Source organism: Moschus berezovskii, chromosome 7 (assembly GCF_049115385.1).
Source record: "Moschus berezovskii isolate FMDL1 chromosome 7, NW_MosBer_1.0, whole genome shotgun sequence".
NCBI lineage: Eukaryota > Metazoa > Chordata > Mammalia > Artiodactyla > Moschidae > Moschus > Moschus berezovskii.
In genome coordinates, this window is record NC_142466.1 from 85606698 (window position 1) to 85625822 (window position 19125).

The 19125-nt window shown below is 39.9% G+C and overlaps 1 protein-coding gene across 4 annotated transcripts in view; it reads left to right on the plus strand.

Moving 5' to 3' along the window:
• NTRK2 (neurotrophic receptor tyrosine kinase 2) overlaps nt 1–19125 on the plus strand; it is a 409841-nt gene that overhangs the window by 229649 nt on the left and 161067 nt on the right. The window contains exon 15 of one of the 4 annotated variants that reach the window (XM_088838075.1): nt 1015–1552. The exons of the other annotated variants lie outside the window; for them this stretch is intronic. Within the exon in view, the coding sequence (XP_088694201.1) occupies nt 1015–1043 (29 nt within the window). The 3' untranslated portion in view covers nt 1044–1552. Of the gene's footprint in view, nt 1–1014; nt 1553–19125 lie in introns of those variants that run through there. 4 annotated transcript variants of the gene reach the window in all.

A 19125-nucleotide genomic window follows, 5' to 3' on the forward strand; every position in this document is an offset into this window, starting at 1 on the left:
AACTTTCCTCATGTGCTTAAAGCAAAATATCATATGAAACAGAGTCTCTGATGGACCCATCAGAGGCTTGCATCACAAACCAGCACATTTACTTCTCTTTCCTAAAGCTTCCTGCTATTCAAAGATGTTGGCTTTAGAATACATGTATGATCTTACAATGTATGTGTGATCTTACATGTAAGATCTTATGATGGGATCTTACAGTGATCCCATCATATTTCACTGAATTGTAAGAAACTAATGTAGAAAGTGAAGTTCAATTCATCACATATTTATTGACTACCCACAATATTCCTACAATATTAAGAATTGGAAATTGGGTGATAATAATGGCTTGTTCCTTGCCCACAGGGAGTCTCCTTGGGGAGGCCAGTGTTGAAAGATATTGTGTAATTACAAAGCACAAGGTTAGGATAGCTTAGAGCAAGCATCCTAAACCCCAGTGACTTATAGGGTCAATATGAGAAACAGGCTGGATCAGAAAGATGACATGGTGTGGTGAAGATCATGATGGAACATGGGCCTGGTGTTACCAGATATTCCAGATTTTCCAGAGAGAACAGGCATTTTTTTTTTTTTTTTAACGTGACTTCTCCAAGATTTAAAACAATGAGTGGAACCAACAAAATACATCAGCACAAATCATATTTGGTCCACAATACACCAACTGTTTATGACTTTAAAGATCAATGAATACAAACAGTTGAATTTACAGACAGTGCTCAGAAGTAGTTTGTCCAAAGTGACACAGCCTCCCTGCTTGTGTAACTTTGTTCTAAAAACAAAACAAGTGAACCAAAAATCATGATTAAGCCATATTTCTTTAAATGTTGTGTAAGATTATTTGAGTGAAGGATGATGCTAAATTATATCCCCCAAAGTACTTTTTCACTCTCAGGAGCTATGAGAGGTTTTCAAAGTCTAGAGGTGGTTTGCAGGATTTTAGAACAATCTGAACAAGGCTGAATTGCTCCCGAGCACTTTCCAATAGCAAGTCTGTCTACTTTATTGCAGGGCCCAGAGGTTCCCCCAAGACCGCCTGATAATAATTTGGTATTTGGAGGCTCCTGTGTCACTGCAGGAACTAAAGGAGGCTAAATCCATGCCTGATGGAGGAGAAGAGTTCTATGGTTATCTGCAAATTCTGGCCAGACAACATCTTGACGTCACTCGTTAGCTTCCAAAACCTAGCCAAGCAAGAAGTTGCCTTCCCAAGAGAAAGCAGTGTGCTCTAATGACTAAGCCCTCAGAGTGCTATGCCACTTTAACTATAGACCCATCTGCTCGATCAATCAGGATGGCAAGATGGAGCTGAGGAGCTCAGCGACATTAAGGCTGCAGTTGGTCTTTAATTCAACTAGTCTGTGTAGACGTGTCTGAAAACCATGTCATCTGACCACACGGGGTTGTTTCCTAGTAGGACTGACCAACTTGGCTCAAGGGCAGCTGTGCTACTGTCCTCTCCTTGTCTTCTAAGAACATTTTTGACAGGGTACAATGGAAACACACCTTCTGAACTGGAAAAAAAAACAAAGAAAGAAAACCCATTCTAACCAACAATACCCCTGAATCATCAAACTTGGGTTCTTTTGAAGGGTGGGAATGTGTTATAGCTTCCCCTTCAGGAAAAGCAAATGCCATAGACTTGTTGTCATCTCTAGAATTGTGTCTTTCCTAGAGCATCCTTATAAATTAGCTAGAATCCTAGATGGAGGGTATACATTACATGAGAATTGTCTCTAAATATGTACTGTATGTGTTTGTTCTTAACAGCGCATGCCCTCTGTGTGTACCTAGGGCTAGTAACTAACTCTCTGTGGAAGATGCAGATAAGGAATTCTGACTTTTCCCCCTTTTGATTTCATTTCCAATGAAATGGACATTGATTGATTTCCTGCAGAGGGCGCCATGCTCCTCTAAGTATTATAGTTTGTGTGTGTGTGTATGTTTGTGTGTGTATGTGTGTTGTCCCATTGGTTACATGCTTATTAGGTAACTATGTAGATAAGCACAGATTCATAGACCAGCAAAGACTAAGGAAATAAAACACAATAAAGGCAGGGAGTGTTTTAACAGTAGTTGAAAAGATCATGCAGGGCACTCCTCTTGATCCTCTTAGCTGCCATACTTACACTGTCATTGTGTTACCAGCCAGGGGAGGTAATGGAAGTGGTATTTTTCACAGAACTGCAGAGGTTTTGAACATATTTGTAACATTACTTTGAGTACACCTGAGCAAAAGTTCTGAAGTGTATCCAAGACCCCAGGAGCTCGTCAGATCAAGGGTTGAAAGTTATCGGAGGTTATCTTCAAACTTCAGTGCAATCTGTGCCCATGGTCCATTTTGATGGTCCATTTGATAGGGTTTAAAAACAGGCAGAAACAATTGCTTTAGCACTTTCTTATGTCCTTTGCCTACTAATTTTGTCTTTCAAAAGTACGTTTGCTTCTCAGTATTTAATTGGCCAAAAGATAGCTGCTTTGGGAACTGTTTATATCCCTTTGAAGGCTATGGCCTGCACTTTAAAAATAACCTAGGTCTATTTTGCCCAGCATGAGTGTTAGGGACAAGAGAATGCAGTTATTTTAGGATCCTTAGAAATTGCTTCGTTTATGGCACAGGCTGACAACCCATCTCGTGGGGGTCTTCATGGCACACTGCTCATAGACTCTGTAAAGTCCCAATCCAATTCTGTCTCTTGGTGCCATAGTTTCCCATTGCTAGCTATAACAGCTTGATACTATATTCTCCTTTCAACTCCAGAGGAGATGGTAAGAAGCTATCAAATAATGTTTAAAAAAAGCAACTTGAGTTTCCTTGTAGAAAGGAAATAAATACATGCTGCATAATTATATGTACAATGTAAGACATGTTAAAAACTCCTCTGAGAAGAAAATCCAAGCACATTTATGGCTATGTAAAATGAGACTTCATTCTATTAGCATTTGACCCCTGGGTGATACGACTTGTTATCAAAAAAGAAATATCACCCAATTATAGGATACCTAGACCTCTTGAAAAAACACTCCATCTTACATTTAAAGGCTAAAAAAGAAAAAAAAAAACTATTATGGATTTAGGTCACAGAGACATTCATAGTGATATTCTGATTTTACTTCCACATCACTGGCCAATCAAGAGGAAATTATGTAGCCTCTCACACACCAGACAGTTCAGTTCAGTTTCACCAAATCATCAGTGATGTGCTAGAAGCATCCCAGCAGATGCAGGATCCTACAGTGTTTGTTCTGGATCTTTTCCAAAGCTCAGCCCAGCTGGAGAGGGATGCCAGCAGGATGAGTCAAATCAAATGTGCCGCCATTTTGGTTTCCGGTTGGTCACTCTCATGTGTGCCAGCAGACTGGGGACTAGAACCAGCTCAGCAAACATATGCACAGGAGCCTCTTATGTTGCTAGGGAGCTCCTGTTACCCAGATGCTTTGAACACTGAGTGCTCCCTGTGGTTAAGTAGAAATGACAGAAGGGGAGTTTTTCTTGGATGTGATGCTCGCTCATAGCTCAATCCTTCATGGCAGCTAATGTACCAGTGTGCAGGCTTTCTCTTTGTGAAGTGCAGATTTTCTCTGTCTTAGCTAATTCTGCCAGCTAGAGAGGGTAAGCCACCATGGGTGGGCTTCTTCTCAGATTTGTCATCATGCCAGCTCTCCTTATGAGGTACAGCCATACTGCCTTTCCTTCACTATGTTGTAGTTTCTTTGTTTGCTCTCTATCATGGTAATTGGTGAGTGTGTGCATGCTAAGTTGCTTCAGTCATGCTAGACTCTTTGAGACCCTAGGGACTGTAGCCCATAGGACTGTCCATGGGATTCTCCAGGCAAGAATACTGCAGTGGGTTGCCATCCCTCTTCCAGGGGATCTTCCCAACCCAAGGGTGGAACCCGTGTCTCTTATATCTCCTGCGTTGGCAGGTGGATTTTTTACCACTAGCGCCACCTGGGAAGCCCCTTGATAGTGGGTATTTCTCTTGAAGTATGTAAGATGAATTTGCTCCACACCATGGACAGGAAAGAATTGGAGAGAGATCTACTTCTCATTTCAACCTGATAGCCAACCACAAAAAGCAATCTCCCTCTTCAGGCTTAGCCTCTAGGAGTAAAGCAGCCTCCTGAGATGGAGACAGCAGCCCGAAGTGTTCACAGTGCTCACTCTCTGAGCCTGCTTCCTTTGGCTGAGAGGATGCTGTGTATTTCTGAATGCCTGAGCTCCCTCAGGGAGGTAAAAGTTAGAAGGTAGTATTTGTGGTCCAAAGGAGAAGGACATGTCAGTATTACAGAAACTGTATCCCACCCCCACCACCGCCCGCAACCAGGGTTGTGGAGGTTCTTTTAAAACAGGCCAGTCTTGGGCAAATCATAATGGATTGATCTCCCTAGTTGGCATAGGGAGATCTGTTTGATGATTGATTTCTGCTAGTAAGACAGAATTAAGTCTTCATTCACCAAAATGCCTTCAGAGTCCCTAAAATGCAATTCTTTAAAAATAATATAGGTTATAGTAGGAAATTTGGAAAACATAAGAAACAAAGATGGAATAAAAACTTACCTATAATTCTAACAAAGATAACTACTGATAATATCATTTGGATATCAAAATTTGTCATCTTGTGACTGTCCTTTTAACCACTTGAACCCTGGCTTTTATTTATACTTTATTTGTACCTGGCTTTGTTCATATCTCTGTAGTAATGGATTGTCTTGGGTGAATTGTGTTGGAAAGTCTGTAGGAAGCTCCCTGGGTGTATTATTGTTGGTGTCAGATCTTATATTTGCTTGGTTATACATAGAAGTGTCACCTGATATGAATAGTTCACTCACTGGAAAAGACCCTGATGCTGGGAAAGACTGAGGGCAGGCGGTGAAGGGTACAGCAGAGGATGAGATGATTAGATAGTATCACTGACTCAGTAGACATGGATTTGAGCAAAATCTAGGAGATAGTGGCGGAGAGTGGAGCCTGGCATGCTGCAGTCCACAGGGTCACAAAAGTTGGACATGATTTAGTGACTGAACAACAACAACGTAGGAGTTAAGGCAGAGATGGGCTGGGCTGACCTTGGCAGGTAAGATTTTGAGTGCCTCTTAATCCAGAGGAGCTCAGCTTTTACAGGGTGAGTGTCACAGAGGAGACAAACCTTGTGTTGTAGGCTGAGAGGACTTGGGGAGCAAAAGGCTCCCTCATTTGCCAAGGAAGCCTGAGTGCCTCAGTTTAGGATCAGCTCTCTGCATGACTCCAGATGTAGCTGACTGCTCAACTGGAACGTATGATCGCTTTCGGCCTCCTGATTCTTCACCCTGACAGGCCAGCTCCTTTCAGAGAGCCAGGAATCCTGGATCTGAAAGGGTCAGGCTGGTTACATCTGATTTGCTTTCCACTATGCAGAGATGCCTTTTCTTCTGCCCAGGACTCCTTGGCTGTGCAAGGACCTCTGAGCCATTGGAGTCTCCCTTTAGACATCCTGCCTTACCTAAACTTGATGCAGTCAGTGGCCCAGTAATCACTTCATGAGATTTCCTCGTGAGTCTTCTCATTCAGGCTTCCTCTTCTAATGTCTCAAGCATCAAGGCCTAAGCTGGGGTTCTGGACAGAGGACCTCTATCAACAGTATGACATACTGGAGTATTTCAGAGTTGGTATTTTGCAGAGTCCTGTTAAAGTTGGTAGGTTCTAAAAGTAATTCCAGAATACATAGATTCCTATGATAAGTAAGAAGTTAGATTTTTTCAGTGTTGAACCAAAGAGGGTGGGGAATTCTAGAAAGAAAACAATAATCTAATGTCTAGTTTCTCTATTATTTTCATCAGTTCCTGTTCATGCTATGAATATGGGTAGATATCAACATTCTTTTTACCCTGTTGGTATTATTTAGCACATTTATTTAACCATGCCATTGACCTTCTGGGTGCATTAAAGTGGAACCCAAGTGATTATTAGATAATGATGGCATTTAGACTAAGTGCCATATTCCTAATGTTCCAATAAGTGGTTGATACGGGGGGCGGGGGACAGGATACAATGCCACACTATCTAATTATATTAAAATAACTGGTCTCCATGTTATGGAATGCCTTCATTACAGGAGATTACATGATATCTCTGCACCACTGAGTGGCCACCTGACATGTTTTCCTGAAAGAAGGGTGGATTTTCAGATTCATTTATGCTCTCATGCCCAATACTCATCTCCACCCTTGTTCCTGAAAAGAGTTTGCTTTTACAAGTGGGTTGGCCTTTACTCTGTTGCTAATGAACAGAGAGAAACTGTTAACCAAGGACAAATTCCTACTTTCTATTAATAGAGTGCCCAGCCAGCTGGACTAAGTGGCCTCACATTGTCTCTATCCTGGCTTTACTTCCTCTGGCCCATAAATATAAATTCCTTTGTTCATACCATTCTATCACCCTCGCTCCTTTTCTCTATGTATGAAGGTTCAGGAACCATGATTCTAATGATGACAATTCATCCTTATTCCTAGTTCAATTAATGCCAATACCTGATATCCAGAGAAGCAGTTGTGCTTCTGTATAGCTTCTTAACCCTTATTTTAGTTCAGTTCAGTTCAGTCACTCAGTCGTGTCCGACTCTTTGCGACCCCATGAATCACAGCACACCAGGCCTCCCTGTCCATCACCGACTCAGTCATTTTCTTCTTTCCCAAGTGTTGTCATTTTTAAGATATTTTTCTCTCTCTTAAGAACATTTATTTTGACTAAAATTTCCTTGTATACATATAAGATTTTAGTTTGCCTTGAGCCCTACCTAGACCTTCATTAACATTGGCCTCCAAAGAGGAAAACTAGGAAGATTTTGGTGACGAGGAGCTCTGCCTTAGATTCCTGAACTGGACTTTGAGCAAGTTGATGGTCAACAGAGGGAATAACCATATCACTCAATTCCTGAACGGTGTGTCTTCTCTGAGTTTGTGTATACTCTCTGCTGTTTCCTGCACATTGAATCCCAACTTTTAAATTAAAGCGAATCTTAGCCAGATTGGGGTCTGATCACTGATATGTGAGTATGGTCCTTGGTGTTGACATCCCAGGGGGCCCTCTTTTGTTCTCTTAGAAGAGCTCTGTGTTATCCAGGGCCAAGCTTCTGTGTGTCAGCCAAACTAGGGAGGGGCTGTGGGACTGGGGATGAATCCATGTGGTCCTTATACCTTATGCCCACTTTTGGAAAAAAGGGGCTTGTGTGAATTCACATTGATGATGTTCCCCAAGGAGACACTTCAGCTAAGGGGCATCCAGTCTGGGTGTTAGTGTGGTCCTGTCTCGAGGTCTTCCTGCTTCCCCACAGCAAGCAATGAGCCTCTTACTGCTTGCTGGGCTCCTGCCTGCTGCTTTGCAGTGCTGACCTCAGCAGCTCTGCCCTCTGATGCTGCACTGGGATCTGCAGAGGTGGGATAGGGAGGGGACTCTGCTGATGGATACGTGTTGCTTAACTTTATTTCCCTCTCTTATTTTGAAAAGGGTGGGCCTGAAACATGATCTGCATTCTTTTACTATGTTCAGAATCTCCAGGGCTTGTCCCACATATGTGTGAATGATAATGGAGCTTGGAAATCTTTACTATAGATGCTCATTGATGGAAATGAAATCTGTTGTATTGGAATTTGTGATGGAGTTAATCATTCAGAGCCAAACTCTTATGCTAATAAAGACAAGAGTGTCAGATTTGTGGTGTCCGTTGCCTACTTTTTATCACCAACTAATAATTATTCTTACATAAACTTGAGAATTTAGTTCAGTGTTGGGATTTCTAAAAGCACTGCCAACAGCATCCTAGAAGTTGTCTCCATTGACTTCCATTTAGTTCCCAAGCAGCTCCTCTGGGCTTTCAAACAGCCCCCACTGCACCTGGCAAGGCCAGCATTAGAGTAATATGGGAGAGGCCCTCAATTAAAGTGTAGAATTTAAAGGAGCACCAAACAATATCAGTCATCAAGATAAATTATATTTGAATGCAATATTTTAAAAGACAAAAATTAATGAAAAACCTATGAAGAAAATTTCAAAATTTTTAATAGATAGACTTGAGAAAGCAGGGATTAGGGTGAGTGCTTCAAATCCAAGGTCAAATCCTGGCTTTAAAATTTTCATATTTTTTCCTTCACAACTGTTTTTTTAATGTTTAGTTTTTAAAAACATGGCATTAAGACATTAACTGTAATGCTTTAATATTTTAATGTACTTTATACTAACTATGAATGGAATATAATCTTTAAAAATTGTGAATTACTATATTGTACACCTAAACTTATATGATACTGTACATCAACTCAATGAAAAAGTGATAATAAATAATGGAGAATAAAAAATACTATTCATATTAATGACTGAATCTGGGGTATTCCCTTAAGTTTTTTGCACAGGGCAAGAATCTCACTCTGCTCGCTTTAACTCAGCCCTCAACTCAGACTCCTTCTGGCCAGGATCTTGTGTAAACCTCTGGTCTTTGCAAAATGCCATTTTTGTGTACATTAGCTGTGGGGCTGATTAGCTTTCAGGCTTCTCTTCTTTCCTGCATTCCTGACCTAATTGTTCTCCCTCCCCACATCTCATCTGCCCCTGGAGATACATTCCTCTGAATCAGCCAGCTTCAGCATCCCCAGCACTAACCATCCAGTGCTGTCTGCTGAAATATCTGCACAGACAGGCACTCTCATCTTCTGATGGACTTGTTTTCATATGTGACCCAGAGTGAGGAAGTGAACAAGACTGCCAAAAAGAGAGAGAGAAGAAACAAAGAAAGGGAAGGAGAAAGAAAGAAAGGACAGAACGAGAAAGATTCTTTTAAAAAGGCAGAAAGGAGAGGAGGGTCAGGAGATCTTCTTAGCAAAATTGAGAACTAAATCTAGAAAAAAATTGGATAAAATTTTAAAATAAAAGTAAAATTTAGATAATAGATATTGCTTCATTTTCCCACATTTGGAATTTTAGTACGAGATTTGATAAATTTGAGATATACCTTTTGAGATTTTAAATACTCCATTTTCACTCAGCCTTTTCCTTAATGCCATGAGCCCCTTTTGTAACATGTGCATTTTTTATTATCTTAAACAACCAATATCGAATGCCTCTTATGTGCCAGGCCTTACGAGTTGCATTTTCACATAAAAAACAAATGAATCCCTGTCAGCGCCGCAGGATAGATATTATTACTCTGTTTAATAGATGAGAAAACTGAGGCTCAGAGAGGCTAGGAGGGGAAATAATGAACCCAAATTACAGTCCTAATGTGGGTGAGTTTCTGTTCAGTCCCCAGTTGGCCTCCTTTAAGTCTGGGGCTCTTTCCAGCTGAGGGCTCCTGCTGACCTTTTCCAAAAATAATGGAGAGCAATTTTCAAACTCTGCAAGAGGAATTCTACTGTTGGTATTGTACCTTTCATGTGAGCTGATCAAGGTAAGCTGAGTGTATTAACCTTCAAACACACAGGCAGGAAAGTGCCAGATGGCAGGTAGTGAGCTTATTGTTAGAGGAGAAAGGAGCCAGTGGTAGACTGACCCCAGGCCTGGTCTCTAACGTAAGGTTAGCAGAGCCAACTGGGGCAGCAGGTAGGTCTTCTTGATCGAGTCATTACCAGAAATACTAAATACTCATGAATAATAAATAAATAATAATAAACCCTTACTTTTATTTTTTGCTAGTTAAAATCATGTCAAATCCTACTTCCCCCACCCCATCCATGCATGCATGCATGCTAAGTTGCTTCAGTCATGTCTGACTCTGCAACCCCATGGACTGTAGACCACCAGGCTCCTCTGTCCACAGGATTTTCCAGGCAAGAATACTGGAGTGGGTTGCCATGTCCTTCTCCAGGGAATCTTCCTGACCCAGGGATTGAACCCTTATCTTTTACATCTCCTGCATTGGCAGAGGGTTCTTTACCGCTAGCACCACCTGGGAAGCCTTCCCCTAGCACAGCCCACTCTAAAAAGTTTGCCTTTTTTTGTCTTATTTCAGAAAATCCTAGGAAAAGAATCATATATCATAGATCTTTGACTCTTTCTTGAATACCTTCATTCCTCCAAGATAAGCACATCACTTTTCCTAGGTGAACTTGATGTCTGTTTCTCCAAAGACAGAGTTCAGAATGCCAAGAGCTCTAGGAGCCACTCGAAGTGCACACATTTACTGAGCTTTATAAAGCAATGTTGCAAGTGTTAAAGCAGCCAGAGCACCTTCCCAGGTTACCCTGCTCCAGGAAGACCAAGAGGACACAGGCTAATATTGCCTTCTCGATGACCATTCTACAGATAGCCAATTTCAGTGCCAGCCATGTGTGAACATTTTGTAGGGCAGACAAGTCACATTTCTGGTTCACCCTCTATGACTCATTTTTTTTTTTCATTTTCCATACAAAGATCCATATTTCCAAATTGCCTATTCGAAAGGGGTCAAGATTCTTGTAGATATTTAGCCTTTAAGGAGTCTTTTTAAAAACCATGAATCACTTTGATGAGTGGCATTTTTTTCCATGAGAAGAGCATTCATCAGGACATTCAATAAGGTCAGGGGACATTGAGGAGCTGTTGTTTTAAGGCATCTACTTTATCATGGGTGTATCTGCTCCCACAGACTTGTGTGTATGACCTCATATTTGTCTCCTATTAGGTAGAATAATACATGCTCCCCCAAAACGTAACACGTAACAACTCTTCACTGTGCATGATGACTGCAGGTGAATGAGAATGGTGAGGTGAGCCAAAATGAATAAATTCTTTCTGACCCACTGTTTACTTTCCTAATTATCTTAAAAAACTTAGAAGAAAATAGCATAGCATTATAAAGCAATTATACTGCAATTAAAAATGAATAAATTAAACAAACTTAGAAAAGACCAGAGTTTGAATTGCTCAATTGCCATTCAGAGGCCATCATAACAAATAATGATACAATGATACAATCATTATTGTTTGTTGGAGATTTCTAGGCCTCCTGAACCTCCATGCATATGTCAGCACAAACCTTCAAAACTTGGGCAGCCCTTTAGCATTTAAGGAAGTGCAGCTTGCAGCTTGGAGAGACTAAAGAGGATGAGACTTCAGAGAAGCAGAGTTGAAATATTTCCAAAGAGAATTTGATGAGTCTTTTGCTTACCCTGGAATAAGCATTGTGTGCATTTTATGTGTATCTCCCATTTGCCAATATGGAAAAGTTTCCTAATGAAATGAAATTAAACAAATCTCTGACTAATAATACTATCTGGAATCTTTAACACAGAAAACTCTAGGATGGGGTGGTATAGGGAGGTGCTGAGGATGCAAGTTCAGATTAGGCACAGCATGTATAATCATATATTGGATGATTAACGTGTTTACTCAGGAAGTCATGTCTCACCCAGGAATTGAGTGGCAGCAGTCACTGAGTGATATTGAAAATTGCAGATGGAAAGACTTAATGACAATTTTGTAAGCTTTCAACCACAGGCTGTTTAGTGGACACACAAGTGCTTTGCCATCTCCGGCTCCTAAAACAGTGTCCAGGACTTTGCATAATGAACTTGTGGTGAATAACTGAAGGAACACATGACGCATATGTATAATTGTTGTACTTGTAATCTTACTGTAGTTTTTGCGGAAAAAAATACATTTGTATTTCACCAGGCATCTGACATGGCTAACAAGTTAAATTCCACCCTGATTCTGTTAGGAGTAGAAGTTAGGCAACCTTTTCATTTGAATTGCTGGATTTGGCTACCCTCTCTGGTCTGCACAAAGCTTTTACAGGTCTCTAAAGATGGAAATAATTTCACTTATGATGGGTTAAAGCAAAGGAACTGTGATTTGGAAGGTATGGTATGGTGGCACAGGTGTTTAAAAGGCATTTAGGGGATAGTCTTGTCATTCTATGTATAACTTCAGTGTTTCCATGAGAAAATGACTCTAAATAATTAACAAGGAAATGGACTTTGGTAACTGGATTCATTTATGACTTGAGGAGTCCCTACATACTAACAATATACCTGACACAATGACACAGGGAAATAAATAGTTTTTCACAAACTTTATAAATTTACCAAAATTTGAGAATTCCTAAACTCTACTATTTGAAAAGGAAAAGATTTGGTAGTAATTTGGCAAATTTTTTATTACACATAATAAACCAAATGTCAAAATGCCCAAACAGGATCAGATTAGATTCAGCACTTCTATTAATCCTATATCAAAACAATTAGAAACTAACATTGCTTCAAAAGTTTACTTAAGAAAGCTTTCTAACTCAGTTAATTTTCTTCAGTGAAAATACGCTGTTAGAATGAAAAATGATAAGAAGGTTAACTGTGGTATAACAGTATTCATAGTGTAAGGAATTATTCAGATATTATTTCATTCCTGTCCACAACTTCTTAAGTTTCTTTTGGAATTTCATCTTATGTGATTTGATCTGTACAAAATAATGTGAGAAGAGATAATGGGATTTAAGGAGAGAAATGATTGAATCACCATGTCCCAATAAAAAGTGTTCAAATTGGATTTCACTACATAATGAATTCTGCTTCAACTTACTTTGACATAAATAAGATTGGGTAAGGGAAACCAGAAGTAAATCAAATAAATTAATAAAACTATCAGAGCTGCTTCAATTTTGTGCCCCCAGACAGTGTCTGCTTATTTGTGTAATAAAGCCTGCTCTTATAAATTAAAACCCAGGCATGCCACTCGGTTGAAAGAAAAATTTAAGGAAAAGTTAGTACATTTTGGGGGCCTGGTTAGGGTGCCTTCTGGTTTCATCAATATCAATAGTCTCTTTGAAAGTGAAACCTGAAACCCAGAAGAAGAGGTTCAACTTTCAACAAGAATTTAAAATTAAAAAAGCAAGTTGGAGATACCGACATGCATGCAATATTGATGATTAGCTGTTCATATTTTCTTAATTATACAGATTTACTGAATCCGAGGCAATTTTTTCATTTTGTCTAGACAGAGACCGTGTCTCCATCAGCATAATATATCATGGTATTTGTGAGTCTTGGGCAAAATTGAATTTGCATCTCTGCCGCCACTCACAGGGAGTTCATTATCTTACAGTGAAACCACTGGGAAAAATACAATTTCCAGTGTTTAATAAAACTGTGGTCTTTTCATAATGCTTATGGTGCTTGAGCAATTTGTTAGGCACAATTGATCACAGACACTTAACACTGATTACATGGTAGACAGTGCCAGGAAGGGTAATTTTAAACATTTTCTTTATTTATTATATTTCAGTGCAAATAGGGTATTTTGCAACGACACTATTATTTGTATTTCTCAGAATTGAAGTGCCTTCTCAAAACGTTAAATGTAAAAACTAATGCCACAAAGCTAATATGCAGTGTATAAAATATATCCTGGATGTGGCTGAGAGGTAAGGAAACTAATGGGAAAAGCCTTTGTCTTGCTTCCTAGTTTAGCCAAAGAGAGTGGAAAGAAATAGGCCATTGGCTAGCCTGAGATGTGCCCCTGGACTAACCAGTACTTTATAACTCTCTGAAGTAGAGATGATTACTGTCGCCCGTTCAAGTTACTCGATTCAGAAATCTGTGACTCGTTGATCAAAAATTACTAAGCCTTTAAAATATTACCTCACTAATTGAAAACTGAAAGGCCTGTATTCTGATAATCCCTTTAAAATGAGATTCAAGTGACAAATCATTGAAAAGGAACCAAGTTCTAAATAGTGAGGTAGGGCGCTCAAAACATGATCTCCAGCTATTACACAGCTTTCTGAAGTATGGCTATCACACATGCACAATTTCAGTACCCATAGATATTTATTATTAAAGATGCAATAAATATGTGAACCACATCTGGTGTTCTTTGTGCTGTAATAAATTGAGTACGTGAAATGAACTTGTAGTAGAAGTTATTTATTTATTTGCTTTTCATAATCTAGAGAAGCACTATGTCATGCACTTATGAAAGCCCTAACCTGAAAGCATAAACAGAAGTCAGCTTGGACAGCTTTAGAAGAAAGAGGCATCAGGAGGATGTGTTTCCTATGAGTTCAAAATAATTTTCCAACAGCGATTCTGAAGATGCTCTGCTTCTTTATATTATTTCTACGTTATTTAGCCAGATAGATCACAGCTTCAAAGAACTCAGAATACACTGCACATGGGAAATGGATTTTCATTCTTTAGCTCAACACTGTATGATTTTGTAGATCTTTGTGACTACTATGAAGAATTTGGTGTGGACTCATTTAATGCAGTTCCCAGACAAAGAACTTTACTGAGAGAAAGTTAAGGTTATACTTTATAAGGTTGAAGTTGTAGCCCCATATTTTCTTTTTTTCAAGCTTTTCTATATTTTTTATTTTCTAAAAACGTTTTATTGAAGTGTAGTTGATTTACAATGTTGTGTTAATTTCTTCTGTACAGCAAAGTGACTCAGTTACATATATATATATATATATATATATATATATTCTTTTTCATATTCTTTTCTATTATGGTTTGTCACAGGATATTGAATATAGTTCCCTGTGCTATGCAGTAGGACCTTGTTGTTTATTCATCCTATATATAATAGTTCGCTTCTGCTAATCCCAAAATTGTATTCCTTCCTTCCCCTAGTTTTGACTTAGGGGATCCATGGAATCTTAGTTTGGACTGTGAATGGGAAGTTGCTTCCCAAGCTTGTGGAGCTGTTGGGCCTCTAATCTCCAAAATATCCCACATTTAATGGATTGGAGAAATATAACTGCTACCTGAAAACTATCTAGGCTTGGCGTTCAAGCTCAGCCTTAGTTATCACTCAAACCTCATGCTTTTGTCATTCTTGGAGCCCTCACTCCAACTTTGAGTTGCCTTAGAGTGTTTCAGGCCAACTTTGCCTCAGTAACATGTGCACATTACGTCCATTTTTGTCACCATGCAGAGGTATCTGAGGCTGGTCATTGGAATCTGGAGGCCGAATGCTTTTTCCTGAGCGTGTTGACTGAGAAGATTCCAATCTATCTTTCATCTCACCATCTCCCATGACCTTTATCTCAACACCTTCTCCTTGACCTGACCCTTCACCAGCTTGAAACCTGGAAGTTCTCACTTCCAGGTTTTGCTTAGCTGGCATTTTCTGAGCCACTGAGTATTTTTCACTGGGTAATATAAAAAGGAGACAGAGTGAGCCAGGAAGCAGATGTCTCTTGGGCGGTGTGAGTCTTTGAGAGTTGGAATTTGAAATCTCTCTCTGAAAGGAACAGTGAATGGGTGTAATTAGTTAGGCTGATGAAGGAGTAAAACCTGGTAAGCAATTTTTCTTGACTGGCTTAATGAAAAGCATTAGCTATCAGTTTCTGCCTAAACTTACTGAGGGTAAAACGTATGTGGGGTTTGAACAAAAGATTAAGATTCCGCGTGGGTTTGGACGTTCTTCCTGAGAATAAATTTTGCTTGGGCGGAAGGTATGTGGTTCATCCAAGGGGGAAAAAAAAATCAATGACTTGTGTCATTTCTTCACACATTTTATTTTAGGAAAATGGATCATATTTCAGGAAATGGAAGAGGTTCTTGCAAAGGCCAAAACTGGTATTTTGTAACCAAATGTGTGTGTTGCTTTTTTCTTCTCATCCCCTTAAGCCGGGCGCTTTCTCTAAGTGAGCTTTCAAGGCAAAGGAATTTTTAAGGATTGACTTATCTCCCATCATCCTACATCCTCCCCTGGTGGCGAGAATCTGGCCAACAGCTGTCAAAGACCTAGAGACCTATTCATCATCAAGTGACTAGCATGAAATTAAGTGCCCCCCTTGAGGAGCTGTTTTCCTGCTGTCAAAGGAATTAAAAAATGTTACTCTAGCATCTTTAATGACAGCTGGTAAAGCCTTGGAGTCAAATTATTTGAGGTTCAGGAAGAAAATGATTTGATATCCAAAAACAAAAATGGCAGCCTCCCTGCATCTTGACTGTAGGCTATTCTGAGCATTCTTTCCATGACCAGACCAAATATATCAGTGATGTAAAAGCTGGAGTCCTGTGTGTGGCCCCAGATGCTGTTTCTCTTTCTGGCTGTTGCTAGTCACCGCCTCTTAGGACGTTAGGTAACCATCTCCAGCAAGATGGCAATGCCCATTCTTAGCTTTGCTTTGTTATCTAGATTTCAGCTTTTTGGCTTGGACCCCCAGTAGAAAAATCTCTTATACTGGGATTAGACAAAAGGACTGAGCTTATATTTTTTACCCCCTCAGGGAAAGATTATTTATTACTGTTACTGGAGGTTGCAAATTATTTTCTCGATATAATGCAGAAAAAGAAGGACATGTGATCTTATTTTGTGTCCTGTTTGCTTAAGATTCAAATTAATTTTACAAGAAGTGACAAAACCCATTTTTTAAGGTACATGGCTTCTTGACAAACCACAGAGTAAAACAGAAAACAAAATAAATTCTGCTTCATTAATTTCCAAGTAGTTAACGAGGCAAACTAAAGTCAGCCAGGGCAAAGAAAGAAGAAGAAAATGTTATTCTTGGGTTTAGATGTTAGAGAGGGACTTAACCAGTTCTGGAAAGGGGTGAGGAAAGGAAATTTTTTGAGACTTACCGTGAACTGTTTCCATATACATTATCTCAGATAAAGTTCACATTCAGGCAATTTCTTATGGATAAGAAGAATGAGACTTGGAGAGTTTAAGTAAGACTTGAGGTCTCAGGAGAAATTGGCAGAGAAAAGATGAAAACCCAGCTTCTCCCACCACAGAGTAGCTGAAGACTTCTGTCTCCACCACTCATCACCAAGCACCTGGGCACTGACCCTAGGGAAATTCCTCAGGGGTGGGGCTTCATCCTTAGAGTGTCATGCACTGTGAAATTGACCTGACCCCAAACGTCCAACCATAATAGTAGAAGATTGAGTCTATTATCAGGACAAATCATGGGTTACAAAATCTGCTTTGGTTGAAATCCTTGCAAAGCTCAACCTTTATCTGTTAGTTAATTGCCTCATGGATGAACTTGCTTCATTTGTAATCACTGAAAGTAATGACTTTTTAAAAATACATCTTTAAAAAATTTTTTCCCACCATGTCATTCTAAAATATCCTCAATGCTTTTAACAGAATCCCCCCAAATTTTTGTATTTTGAATTTCTATATATAACTTTAACATATCACTGGGGCATAGTCTGAAGTTGTCACTTCTTCAGTCATTGCCAGGAGGAAACAACTGTCCTTACAACACCATCCTTATTCCTAGTATGGAGATAGTGGCTTCAGGCAGATTGAGGCTATAATCCTGGCCCCACACAGTTGCTCTTGTGTGACCTTGGGCATGTCACATAACCATAAGAAGCCTCAGTTTCCACTCTGTAAAATGATATTAACTACACAATAAAAAATACTCATGGCTACTGCCTTGGGATATTTATTAAGAGCCAGCTGCTATTCTAAGTACTTTGTCAACATCATCGCAGTATGCACAAAAAGTAGATAATAATACCCACCTGCTCTGGTTCACCGACTCACCTTCACTGATTTGCAGTGCACTAATGCATGGCTCATTGTGGTCAATAGATGTTCTCCTGTGTCTCCTTTTCTTCCTCAATTTGGGTCACTTCAGGTTCCCATTGCTTAGACTCCAACCATGTGCTCTGCATAGGGTCCAAGGGTATGACTGATCAATGCTAATGACTGTGACCTCTACTGTCCTCATGTGATGGGTACTAACCTGGGCCAGGGCTTCTTTACGTTAACTCAGAGGTTTAATCTGGCTGGGAGGTGTTAATGGTCTTGCTATGAAGGGACCATTTGATGCACTGGTGGAGTGAGAGTCCCTTTCTTAGCCATAGCTTTAGGTTCTTTATCCTGGATATAACAGATATAGACCAGACTTTCCTGATCTTTTCTCCTGGTCTAGGATTAGTTGCAACTGGCCATATGGCTAGAGGCTCTTAGTTAGAAGAGCAGTAATTTGAAGGAATAATAAGAGAACTAGGAGAGAGTGGAGATGAATCAAAGAAGGCAATGGCACCCTAGTCCAGTACTCTTGCCTGGAAAATCCCATGGATGGAGGCACCTGGTGGGCTGCGGTCCATGGGGTCGCTAGGACTCGGACACGACTGAGCGACTTCACTTTCACTTTTCACTTTCATGCATTGGAGAGGGAAATGGCAACCCCCTCCAGTGTTCTTGCCTTGATAATCCAGGGATGGGAGAGCCTGGTGGGCTGCCGTCTATGGGGTCACACAGAGTTGGACACGACTGAAGCGACTTAGCAGGAGAGAGTGCCTAATATAAATGAGGTTCCTACTTTCATAATGTCTTGAAATGCTCCCACTAGCAATCACCTTGGTATGAATAGGCAGGATTAAAAAATCCTTATCTCTGATCATTTACCAAAGACATTGGACGATAGGTTCCTCTTGATCATGTTATAACCAGGAAATACACCTGAATCTAGGGGATCACCTTCTCGTGAATTGCATTTTAAGAAAATGCTTCTTGATCATCTTCACTGAACTACTTTCACTGGTAGATAGAGGTCTCAGGGGATAATTCTAAGTAAGATGCCTTTTTCAATTCTAACATTTCATTGAAATCACAAATTTTATTTTTAAACGTAAACTTTGGTTATCTACTTCTGAGTAACGAACTGCCCCCAAACTTATCAGCTTAAAACAAGAACAATGGATTAATTCTCACAGTTCTGTGGGTTGACCAGGAGGTTTTCTACCTCATACAGTGTTGGCCTGGACTTAAAGAAGGTCCAATATGGTCTATTGCACACAGCAGCAAGTTGTGTGATAGCTGGCTGGGAATTCAGCTAGGATTATCAGTCAAGACACTTAGTTCCCCTCCACGGGGACTTCTGCACATGGATGCTTGTGCTTTCTCGCAGCATGAAACACTCAAGGTAGTCAAACTTTTTTTTTTTTTAAAAGCATAGTGTTGAAAACTGAAAGGCCTTAAGTGTTAAGGCCTAGACCAGCAGAGTCTTGCTTTCACTGAACTCTGTTGGTTAAATCAGATCCTAGAGCTGGTCTGGATTCAAAGCTTGGAGCTCACACAAGAACACGGCAATTAAGGAGTCACAGTGTATTGAGGCCACCAAAGTAACATTCTCCTACAATATGGGAATTCTGCATACTGTCCCAGAATATATGTGTAATATTTTAGTATAAAAATGTATTCCC